Source organism: Mus musculus, chromosome 7 (genome assembly GCF_000001635.26).
Source record: "Mus musculus strain C57BL/6J chromosome 7, GRCm38.p6 C57BL/6J".
Classification (NCBI taxonomy): domain Eukaryota; kingdom Metazoa; phylum Chordata; class Mammalia; order Rodentia; family Muridae; genus Mus; species Mus musculus.
In genome coordinates, this window is record NC_000073.6 from 134,775,283 (window position 1) to 134,787,982 (window position 12,700).

The window sequence follows — 12,700 nt, forward strand, 5'->3', positions numbered from 1 at the left end:
TCTGATCCATCTAATGATCGCTGACTGCCCCTCTACCCAAAAAGGGGGGAAAAAAACCTCCAAAAAAGCAAAACAAAACAAAAATCCCTCAAACAACCACAACCAAAAAAAAAGGAAAAGAAAAACCCCAAATGAACAATAACGAAATAACACCCTCCCAAGGATAAGTAAATAACTAGAAATGGAAAGTTAAACTATAGAGACCAGACTCAACCCAGTCACATGGTGCGTGATACCAGCTCGGAATGATTGGGGCTTAGGTGATGCATTGGTCTCCATTAAAGCGACATTGATCACTCCTGAGACGGAGACAGAGACGGAGACACCCTCAACCCTTGGATCAGAAGGGTCAGGCCAAGATGGACCCTTTCTTGTTACTTTACTTTCAGTTAGAATCACAACACGTCAACTTCCGCCCCAAATTTCTAGCTCCTTTCCTATCTGAAGGACGACTGCTGGTTTTATGTTGGCTGTTGTGATAAGCTTGCCTACATGTTTTATTGTTGGATTCTTTTAGCTGCCCTGCAAATTATGCAGCGCCGCACCCGCTGTTCAGCCAAGGAGACAAGGGAAACTCCCTGCCCAGTGTTCTGTAGTTACTGTGTGACTCAGCTGGCTTTACATAATCCACACTGTATGTGGGTGCTGAGTGCCGCCCCCCTCCGGTTTACTCTTCTAGTCATCAGTGATGCCCGAGGTGATAAGAAACACATGAGAATCTGTATGGGGTGTAGGTGGCTTTTGTGTGGTCTGATTCTGAAATTAGAATGCATGTCTGCTTATCGAATTCTTACCTAGATCCAAAATTATATGCTGGCTTTCCAGTGTTAACGGGAACCTTGGCTTTATTTATTTGTCAATTTGTTTACTTTGGTGCTTGTAGTTTCTTCTGTAGCCGATGCTCCCGCTAACCCATATAAGCTGTAGGTGAGATACAGTTTGCCAGTTGCAGTTTTGCAAGAAATGGCATAGAAGCATAGAAATATAATTGTAAGGGAGAAAGTATGGGCACATGGGCTTTCCTAGACAGGGATGGGATTCTGTCTTCCTACCGTAAAGAACATCTTAATGTCTTAAGCGGAATCCTTCAAGCTTTAAAAGGAAAAAAGAAAAACCATCCAAAACCCCTCGAGGCCTGGGAAGATGTCTCTGTCTGTAGCCTGTGCTCTGCAAGCGTGAGGGTATGAGTGTGGGTCTTTAGCAGCCACATAAAAGCAAGCAGCAGTGTCCGGTTTCTGTAACCCTAGCACTTGGGAGTGGGTGGGTACAAACAGGTGCATTCCTGGAGCCCAGTGCCCAGCCCATTGAATTGAGTCAAACTCCAGATTCAGTGGGGGACGTTGCCTTACAATGATAGTAGAGGAATAAATACTCAAGGCTGGACATCTACCCATGCACTTGTGCATGCACCTGCATACACACACACACACACACACACACACACACACACACACATACACACACACACACACACACACACACACACACACACACACACACATATACACACACACACACACACACACACACACACACACACACACACTACAGATATGTCCCTTTTCTTTGGATCTTTGGAAGCTAGAATATTCAATCCTGGACAGCTCAGAGGGCAGCAGCCAGCTGCTTTAAAAGGGTTCTCAATTTTTCACAGTCTTCGTTGTTCCATAGATTATCCAGTTTGTAGTTTCAGGACTTCAATTTGTTTTATATTATTTAAAAAAATAGACATTTGTTCTTGAGCATGACGAGCCATTTGGGGGATAAGGGCTTGGCAGCTCTTTCTGTGTGGGTAGCATTAGTAAGTGTTCCAGGGGTTAGCAGCTGTCTCCAATAGGTGGGGGTCATCCTCTGCCCCATTTGGTTCCTAAATGCATGTTGAAAGCTCCTTCATGGAAATCATTTCATGGTAAATGTGGCTAGAAATAGTGAATTCAACTATATCACTATTATGTATGTTAGCGCTCAGTAATGAAGTATTTAGCAAGTGAACCTTTTGAAATCGGGCTGAGTTTTCTTCTGAGATGTATTTGCAGAGAACCTCACATACTCTGTGAATTCCAGACAAAGTCCGTGTTGTTATGAGAGCTGAATCTGCTGTTCTGTTTGCAGTGGACCTCCTGGGGCTGTTGAAGTGGAGATCCAACACCAACCTTCTGCAGCAGAACTTGAGGCAGTTGATGAAGGTGGACGGTGGTGAAGTGGTGAAGGTAACGAGGGCTGCGGCTGCGGAGGGAGGCTTGGTCTTGTGTTTTCTGCCTGTTATTATGTACTGACTGGGGAAGTGCCAGGTTCTGGTTATAATTGCTTAACAATGACTTAGGTGTGTGCGCAGTGCTGCTGAACTCTCTTTGGAAGGGCTAAGCAGCTTAACTTGGAAGTGTGAACTTGGAACCCATCTGCTCTGGGTGCTGTTTTCTCTTTTGATGAGTCCTGAATGCGGTGTTGACAATGCTCAATGGCCTCCTTCAGCTAGCTCAGTCACTGCCTTTTTCTCTAGGTTCTTAGTGTTTCCTGAGACACGGTGGTCTGTTTCTAATCCATGGGGATGTCCTGTTTGTACTGGGTTGTTTCGTTCTTACTATGGTCATTGTCACCATCCTTGCATCTGACTCATGATTCTTCATGTGACTCAGAAGTGACCAGGATAGCCAGCTCTGGGTCCGGTAGACTATTCCAAGCACCAAGGGTTGGACCTGGTCATTTCCCACCTGTGTGAGTGAGCTCATGTCCTAGCCTCACATTTGGACTCTGGACAAACATTAGGTACTAATTAGTGTTGTTTGCTTTTGCATGTATTTGTTTTTAATGTTTTCATTATTTGAGAATTTCATGCATTTTGACTGTGTTCACCCCTTCCCCTCCGCCCCTCAACTCCTCTCAGGTTTACCCCACACCTCACACTCTCCTCTCCAACTAAATGTCCTTTTTGAAAAAAATGTAAGAACCCGTAGATTCCAACTTGTGAAGCCCACAGATTACCACTCACCAAAGCATCAGGAGCTACAACCTTCAGGAAAGCGGAGGCTCCCAGAGGAGCTCTTAACAGTCCCTAGTGCCTCACCGAGTGGGAGGGGCTCATCTGGTCTGATCTTGTACAGGCTTTGTGCAGATAACTGCAGGTGCTGTTTATTCCTGAGAACAGCTAGCTGTCCCATCCTGAAGATACTTTCACTCTGAATCTTTTTGAGCTCTGGCTCTTAGCATCTTTTCAGCCCCTTTTCCCAGTGGTCCCTGAGCCTTGGTGAGGGAGTATGATAGAGTTGTATGGTTCGTGGCTGAGCACCCTGCAGACACTCTCTGTGCTGTGTAGGTATGGTTCCTTGTTCAGACCCTCGCCACTCAGTGTCCTGACCTGGGAGCCTTCAGTCAGAGCAGTGATCTGAACTCCTGTAAGCATCAGGTTCTATCCCTATGTTCTCTAATCGTCTGTGCTTCTAACGTACTGCCTCCTCCACCCCCTCCCCTGCTCCTTCTCCCATGTTCCATTAAAGGGGCTTGAATGACATTCCCTTGCACAAATGGAAATGTCATCATGGTTGGGGTGATCCATCTGGGCTAGGGGACGCAGGCTAGCTGGTTAGTGGCCTATGATGGTTCATAGATCATTTCTCTACTGCTTAGTTGGTGCATTGCCTCTTCAGTTCCTCACCCTCTGTGAGAGGAGCATGCAGTAAGGGACTGCCTTATCTCTGGAAAATTAATTACTTAAAATGGCCTTAATTAACCAGCAATGTGCTTAACTTCGGCGTGAATTAATTTGGTTGCACTACTTTCCTGCATCCGTTGTGTAACTGCTCAAACATGCTCTTGCTAATCTTAAAATTTTAATCATCTCTTCAGTCCTGCTCTTGTACCAATGGCTTGGACAACATTAATTGCTTTTTAGACTTCCTTGGATTCTAAATCCCCAGTTTAGATGGAAACTGGCTGGATAAATGAAAGTACTTTAAAGAGGTGCGTTTAATGAAATATTGTCTTTCATTTTGAAGTCTCAGTGTCATGCATTCATGGTACTTCTATTGACTTGATGTCACACCAGGGGAAAAAAAATCTAGAATCATCTTGTCATCTTGTCCATTCCCCATAGCTAAAGTATTATTATATCTCAATGTTCGCCCATGGAAGTGCTTTTCCTAGCTTTCCTTCTGGTGATTATTGGTTCTCCTGGCTGAGCTGGGTCCACCTAACCACCTTACCTGGTTCCTTCTCCTCTGCTACTGTATTCCAGCCATGCTTGTTCCTGGAGAGATGAACTGAGTTCTCTAAGCCATACAGTAGGACTCAAGCCATGTGGTTTTATAGGGCTCTTCTTTATTTAGAGACATTGAGAGGTGGTGGGGTATCTTCCATTTATTCCATGACTTCCTTGTGTGTTTTCGTAGCTGGTAGAGGATGGACAGCAGTGCCTGATGGATTGAGAAAGGAATTTGTACATGTAGTGGGAGAAATCGATTCACATGAAGATGGAGAATGGCAATGGCTGCCTGATTCTTCACTTGGTAGCTCAGAGATTAAGGGGAGGGGTGTCTGAGAAGCAGACCTTTGGCTATATGTAGGGACCCCTTCTGCATGCTTGTCTCTGACCAACAGCTACTGTGTCCAGAGAGGGAGGCTCTTCTCTGTCCAGTTCCGACTCTGGGCTGCCGACCGACCTTGTCATCTTTTTTGATGCCATTGGTAGGCCTATGGCAGGGAGTTTGCAGGAACTGTGATGAGCTGGCTACTCAGAGAGGCTGCTGGCAGGGATACTAGGCTGTTAGCAGATGGCATGAAGTTTTGACCTTTGCAGTGATTTACAATCTGAAAACTATGGGGAATGTAACAAGGTTGTACAAACCCAAACCATCAGAGTTGATAAAGATCTTGTCATGTCCAGGCTCGAGTTCTTGATGGAAACAGTAGTTTATCTCTTGCTAGTTGTCCCATTTTCTCGGTGTAGTGGAGGCTGGGTAGCATAGTACAGATTTCTGTCTCTCCGAGCCTCAGCTCTCCTGCTAGTTTTTCTGGTTTTAAAGCATAAAGCACAGGTGGGTAGTTGGAGCTGGCACTAGTTTGGGAAGAGGTTCTTGGGACTTGTGTCCTCACTCTTCAAAAGGAATATACGATGCTTTGTGTTGTCTACGAGGGCCTTTGGGTGCTCTGTGAAGGCTGAACTTCTCAAAATCTGGGCCCAATATCTGATGCAGCCATCCCTGTGCTATTCTGCCTGTGACTACTTCACCCACTTACTCTTTTTTTTTTTTAGTTAAGTATTTATTTCATTTACATTTCCAATGCTATCTCAAAAGTCCCCTACATGCTCCCCCACCCACTCCCCCACCCACCCACTCCACGACCAATGGGCCTCTCTTTCCACTGATGGCCGACTAGGCCATCTTCTGATACATATACAGCTAGAGACACGAGCTCCGGGGGTACTGGTTAGCCCACTTACTCTTTAAAAAAAGTTTTCCCTCCTGGTTTTGAGATGTAACTTATATATCATAAAATTTCTCCTTTTACTCTGTTCAGTTCAATAGCTTTAATATATTTATAGAATTGTGGCACAGTCCTCAGTATGATCTAAGAACAGTTTCTCTACCCACAATAGAAGTTCAAGCCTGTCAGCAGTCACTTCCCTGAGCCTCTGGCACTACGGTCTAGTTTCTTTCCCTGTATTTGCTTCTTGTGGACATTTGCTATAAAGGAATTGTGCAGTGTAGCTTCTGAGTCCTTAATGGACAGAGTGTCTGTGCTGTCAATTCCCCAGGACTGTCCTGTCTCCACGTGGCTGAGTGATGGTCCCGTGGGAGGATAGATGGGGATGGACAGAGAGCATTCACTATGCTCACCCATAGTCAGTGGATGGACATCATTTGTTTCATTTCCCCCCCTTTTTTTTTGGCAATGATAAACACTGTTGCTTTCTGTCTTTTGGGCAGGCTTTGCATGATCATTATGCCTTTCTTTGGGATGTTTAGGAATGCTACCATTGAGTTAGAGGGTTAATATAGATTTAAGTTTTTGAGGAATTGTCAAGTTGTTCTCCAGAGCCTCTGTACTATTTTGCATTTCTCCCAGCAGTGAGTGCACAAAGGCCCCCATTTTTCTGCCCCCCTCTCCCACGCTGGACTGTCGTCTACCTTTACAGTGGGTGGGGTGTGGGCATCTGTGTGGTTTCAGCTGTGTGTCCCTCCTGAGACTAATGCTGAGGCGTTTTTACTTCGTTCTTTCATGGGCAGTGTTCTATCATATGCTGTCCCTCTCATTCTTGGCCATCCCTCCCACCGAGGATCTCACTAGTTCAGTACAATCTAATCCAGTTCATCTCACGCCTCCTTTAGATTGTGGAACTTGGGTGATGGATCTTTGACGTCTAATTTGTTTCATAGTTAAGTGAGTGATGCTTTGCTTCCCTGTATGGTGATTTCTGTCGCGTTTCAGTAGACAGGAGTAGCACTGCACCAGTTACTGGAGTTGCATACGCCTTTCCAGCACCCGGCTCTGTTCCTCAGCTGCACGCAGATGCTGTCTCGCATTCTCTTCTTTCTGGCTCAGCTGGTAGAAGGTATTTTCTTTTCTCAGCGGACATGGTGCTCCGTGACTTATGTACATTACTCGTGGCCTCTGACGCTTGGTTCGTAAGAATGAGTCTGACGTGTCCTTATGAAAATGTGGAAGAGACTTGAGAAGGGTCTCTGAGTGGAGTGGGTGACATAGGGCCTCTCCCAGCTCCAGTCTTCTTCTGGTTGGCCCAGGGTGACCTCCTTTTGTGTGGAAATCAGTCATGTGGAATTTTGCTTCAGTCACCTGTTACCTGAATAAAATCTGGTAAATTACTAGTTTAATTACTTAATTCATACATTTATTGAGGCAGGGTTTCACTCTGTAGTTCAGCTGGGCCCAGGACTCCCTTTATAGTGCAGACAGTTGTCCTGCCCAGGCCTCCTCAGTGTTGGGATTAGAGGTGCATACCACAATTCCTTGACTGGGGAAAGGTGGGTAACGTCAGTGTTGCCAGAGACCATGTCTCTGGGGGAGGTAGGATGCAGGTACAGTTCAGTGACCTCTTGTGTCTTTGCAGTTCCTTCAGGACACCTTGGATGCCCTCTTCAACATCATGATGGAGAACTCAGAGAGTGAGACGTTTGATACCTTGGTGTTTGATGCTCTGGTAAGGGGCCTCCCTTTCATCCTCTCAGAGGGTGAGGTGTTCTTTCATGCTGCAGCCTTTGAAGGGGGAAGGGACCCATCCCAGTCACCTTGAAAGAGAGTCAATCAAAAAGGAAGCCCGGAGGAGTGCAAATATACTTTGAATGTGAAACTATAGTTATGTTAATACCCTCTCTAGGGTAGACAGATATAAATCTGGGAATGGCCTCTGCCTGGACCATTTCCAGCTCGTTTCCTGATATCACAGTGGATAATTCCAAAATGGTTTTCCTTGTCCCACTCACGAGAATGTTTTGGTTATGTTGATAGGTCTTTATTATTGGACTAATCGCGGATAGGAAATTTCAGCATTTTAATCCTGTTTTGGAGACTTACATTAAGAAACACTTCAGTGCAACATTAGCCTACACGTGAGTTCTCTTACGTTATTTCAAACCACTGCTTTATTCTCCGATGTTTGCAATCATTTTCCACTGTGACTTTGGCCTATGACCATACGTTTCTCCACTCAAAACTCTGAGTTTACTGGCATACTTTGTATTGTTATTGTTTCCTTCTTAACAGACCTGAAAATCTTGTTGAAAGAGATGCATGATAAATTAGCCTTACATTTTGGAATAAATCCACGTTCTCCTTCACACCTTCCATTTATCTTTGAAAATTTCTGCTTATGTTCGATGAAGCTGATGTATGGATGCTGCTCCCTGTCACATCGCAGCCCCCCAATAAACAACTGATGAATGAATAAATGGATGTGTTTCTGTTTTGAGGCTGTTGGGTTTTTCTTAGTGAACATAAAATGCAGTTTTGTATTCTCTAGCTAGCCTCCTTGCTCCTTAAGGTATGTCTTCTCTTTTCTGAAACAAATTGTAGCTATTAAGCTACTTAGATTTTTTTTTTCTTCTGTCCATGTAGGACCCTTGTTTCTAGCCCTCTCTGAGGATACAGGGAACTTATGGGGCTTGGGCCGTCAAGACAGGTTATCTCCTGTTTGGTAACACAATTCTGAATGCAGGGTTCGCGGACTTAAGTGACAGCTCTGTCCTTTATGAATTGTGTGATCTTAGGCAATTTGCTTAAGATCTCTGGCCTTCAGCCTTTTTGCCTATTTAAAAAAAAAAAGAAGACAATTGTAGACTTGTTTGAGAATTCTAATGAATTATTAGAGCTCAAAAATAAAGCCTGATGTGTAGAGAGCAAGCACTAAGCAGTTGTTGGGGTTCATTTGCTCTGTTCAACTTACTCTCTTATGTTGGGATTTAATGACATGTATTCAAATTTTGTATTGTGTAATTGCATTGAAAACTTAAAAAAAAAAAAAGTCATGCTATTTCTTCAAGAACACCATACTTAGAAGTTAGTCTGTAAAATGAGTCCAGGGCCCCATCTGTGGTTCTTAGGAGACTTTGTGAAAGCCTGTTTTCTCTGACTGTGTAGCTGTGAACTCAAGGTCCAGGGATGCCAGCTTATGAAGCCAGTGGGTGGCACAACCCTGTGTTGGGCTGCATATCCCTTCTTGCCCTGTACTGCATGCTTATGAGAGGTGGTGGGTAGAGTCACTAGCAGGGGTAGGAGTTGTAGAAGCTACTTAAGCTTGCAGAACAAGCTGTGTAGAGCCTTTTATTAGTCTTCTGTTACTGTTTACTCTGAGCCCTCTGTTGGCTCGGGGGAGATGCCCTGTAGGTTTGAATATTGGACATTTTCTTATAGACTCTGGGAAAGGAACAAATTGGGGTGCCTTCTTGCCTTATTGACTAAGCAATGGCTATTCAGGGATTGTAGATGTGGCCAGATGCCTAAGCACGTAGCAGAGTCTCCATATGTAGCTGATTTCAAATTTTTCCTGTAAGCAGGGCTAATCATCTGTTTTGAGAGTAGCTTTCATACTTTAACTCAGGAAACGAAAGCACTACTGAGTTCTACCTGTAGTATCAAATGTCTGGTGTGTGCCTTGCTCACTGGTGGAAAAATAAGATAGAAGAGTTGGAATCCCTGGAGTATAGCTCAGTAGAGTGAGTACTTACGTAGTGGGCCTGAAGCTCTTAGTTTTAGTTCTAGCATCTTAGGGCCTGGGTGTGATGGGTTACTCTCTGTGGGAGGAGTCAGGAGGATCAGAAATTCAAACTTACAGGCTACGTTAGTATGAGGATAGCCTGAATTATAGGAGACCCCACTTAAAAAGAAGTGGTGTGTGGTGTGTGTCTGTATTTAGGTTTGGAGAAATTAATCAACGGGAGAGTTTAAAGCCTCATTTTGTCTTTAAGCTCAGATGAAGCAGAGGCAAGAATCAGTACCCCCCGCTTCTGTCAGTGCTGTGTGCTGAAAAGACTTGTGTTTCGGAAATAGATGTCTGTACCACGTTCTGATAAACCGTCAATCTGTTGTTTTCTACATCAACCACAAGAGTTAATAAAATAAGAGTCTACATGTTGGTAGATTATGAAAAATAGGAACTCACATATTTGACATTACACTTAAGAAAGTAAAAATTCTTTTCCTATGAGTTAAAAAAAACATTTAAATTATTTGTTCACATGTCTGGATGGGTGTGGGTATATGCAAATGAGTGCACAAGCTTGTGGAGTCCAGAAGAGGACACCAGTTCTCCTGGAGCTGGAGTGACAGGCAGTTGTGAGCTGCCCTAAATGGGTGCTGGGAATCAAACTTGGTTCCTCTGGAAGAACAGGATGTGATCCTAACCGCTGAGCCATCTCTCTGGCCTCTAAAACAGTGCAATTTTGATTCTGTGGAAACTTTGGTTCCTAAGTGATGAATCTGAGTATTCAAACTTTGAAACACCAAAGGAGTAAGCTTTGTGATTTGTAGCACCCAGTGAATGCCGTCCCTGCATATGTATCTCTTTCCATTCTGGGTGCTCATAATGTTCTGTGGGTCAGTTGAAACTCCAGCACTGTCTATGAAGAACCTCCATCCATCCTGCTCCCTGAAGACCTCAGCAGGTCTCATTATGCATCCTCATCCTGGAACTCATTGTATAGATCAAGATGGCCTCGAAGTCACAGAGGTTCACCTGCTTCTGCCCCCCTAGTGCTGGGGTTGAAGGTGAATTCTGTCTTTTGCCTTTCAAAGGCTGTGTGAATAGAGAGAAAGCTCCCAGCAGTGGGCCTTCCTTTCAGCATCTTAGCTTCAGCACAGCTCCCTGCAATGGCAGTTTATGGAGGCTGGGACATCATGGCTGTGACCAGAATTGATCCCATTGAAAAGAGAAGGAGGTGCTCCTATGAGGACTGCTTTTCATGTAACCTTCATGCCATGGCTCTTTTCTGTCTCATGCATTAGATCTCATGTAGCTGTGGTCTGCGTCCCATCAGTATAACTGAGGCTCCATTTGCTCTGCCCCATTTTGACTTCCACCAGAGGTTTTGATCTTTATGCAGTCATGCAATGGCCATGCAGATTTATTTTCTGGGTTTGGGCCATTCTCTTTGTAGATCATAATTATTATTTCAATCCTTTCTTTGACAAATGAGTTGGAAGGATTCTTACTCACAAGTGTGTGCTATGGATTTTTTTCTTTTGTTGTTATTTTTGAGTGGTGATGCGAATAGGAGTGAAAAGATAAGCTATTGTGAATCTTGGAAAAACAACAGGAGCTGTGTAAGACAGCTTTGTAACAAGTATTCGAGGTTTCAAGGAGTGGCCTTTGCTTTGCCGCACTTCCCAATGAATGAATCACAGTGCCAGACTCCATAGCAGATGGATCCTGCAGGCCAACTTTCAGAACACACAGTTTGCATGCTCATACAGGCTGGCCCCCACAATGGCTCTGACTTCCTTTCTGGAGTGCTTTAACCTGTTCAGAGTCAGGGAGACCTTATTCATTTGGTCACTTACAATCTTATTTTTTTATCTAATTAACCTTATATTTAGGGGTCTGGAGGATGTCTCAGGGACGAAAGACACCACCGGCTGTGCTTTCAGAGGATCACTTTCAATATGTAGCACCCACACGGCAGCGCTTGGCAGTCTGCAACTCCTCCGACTGATGTCAGAGGTCCTCTCTTTCACCATCTTGTTTTTTGAGGCAGGACCTCTCACTGAACCCGGAGGTCAGTGACCTGCTTAGTTCATATTTATAACCTTGGATCATAAAACAAATCACTAAATCTTCCTCCTCTGTCACTGCCTCGCCAGTGCTGGTATTGTGAGCACATGCTACGTCCGTGCCTGGCTTTCGTAGTGGGTCCTGGGGGTTGACCTTAGTCCTCATTCGTGTGTGATAAGCATTTACCCTGACCCACTGACCCCTCACCCTAAACCATACACCATGGTATCTTGGCTTGTTTAAAATTCCGAAGTGGGCCTGGAGAAATGTCGCTCTCAGAGAAGCAGCCATGTTCCCAGTTCTGTATCAGCTCTATTCTGTCTTCTCTCAAACACCATGTACTCTTGTGCACCTGGCCTTTTTCCTTCAGCATGATATTTTTGAGATTTGTCCATATTGCTCTATGTGTCATTGTTTGAATTGGGTCTTTTTTTTTTTTTTTTTTTTTTTTTAATCTCTCAGTCATAATTGACTCCCATGATTTGTTCAGTCATTATTGATAGATGGGCTGGGGCGGAGCGGGGGGTGGCTGCTAAATTCCTGGTATTCTGCATAAGGCTGAGAATTCCTGTGTTTTATAGACATGATTCATTTCTCTCGGGTAAATGCTCAGGACTAAATCTGCCGAGCAGAGAGACACACATGTAGTTTATGAAATTATTGTCTTGCTTTGTATTTCCACCAGCAACTCACCAACATCTTTTTGTGTAGATAGGGAAGGTGTGGCCATGAATGTAGCTCCATAGGCACAGAAGCCCCGGGGTTGATCCCTAGCACAAAAAACAAGGCCTGATAGCAAACATCTGCAATCCCAACACCTTTGACGTGGAGGCCAGAGGATCCAGGTCCAAGGTCATCTTCAGCTTCATAGTGAATGTCAGCCTGGGTGACATGAGACCTTGTCTCACAACTGAACTGAACTGAATGTAACCGAACCAGCAACCCTACCAATCCATGTTAGTGGTGGTAGAAACTACTGTCTAGCCTCTCCCTTTGCACACTTGATAGCTGAGCAGTGTTCTGCTCGCCTTCATGATTAAATTACTTATGCAACTCAGGATGGGCATCGTGTTGCTTATACCTTTTATTGCTGGAGATGAAGCTGAGGGAGATGTTACTGAATGCATGGGTCATTGCTGCTGTATGAGAGGCCACAAAGTGGAGTTCCTGATGTCAAAGGACTGGAATAGTTTTGCTTTTAACTGGTATCAATGAGAAAATACCCTGACTGAGGTTGTTGGTTTCCTTCCAAAGAGTATCTTTCTCATTTATCCTCTCCTCTTGTCTTTACTAGGCAAACATTTCACTTGTTATTTGCTTATATAATTGTATTATTTACTTTTTTTCTGGGTGCTGAGGATTGGATGCAGGGCCTGCCTCCTGCTGCAGGCATCTTCCTACTGAGCGGCTTTCTCATCCCTGTCTTATTCTAATTTACATGTATTTGTTTATTAATGAACTTGATTACTTTTTAAAAAT

The 12,700-nt window shown here is 44.3% G+C and overlaps 1 protein-coding gene across 1 annotated transcript in view; it reads left to right on the top strand.

Annotated features, from left to right (window-relative positions):
• Positions 1–12,700, top strand: part of Dock1 (dedicator of cytokinesis 1) — a 502,961-nt gene that overhangs the window by 104,596 nt on the left and 385,665 nt on the right. The window contains exons 19-21 of the mRNA NM_001033420.2: positions 2,113–2,210; positions 7,067–7,156; positions 7,465–7,565. Of these exons, the coding sequence (NP_001028592.1) occupies positions 2,113–2,210; positions 7,067–7,156; positions 7,465–7,565 (289 nt within the window). The remainder of the gene's footprint in view (positions 1–2,112; positions 2,211–7,066; positions 7,157–7,464; positions 7,566–12,700) is intronic.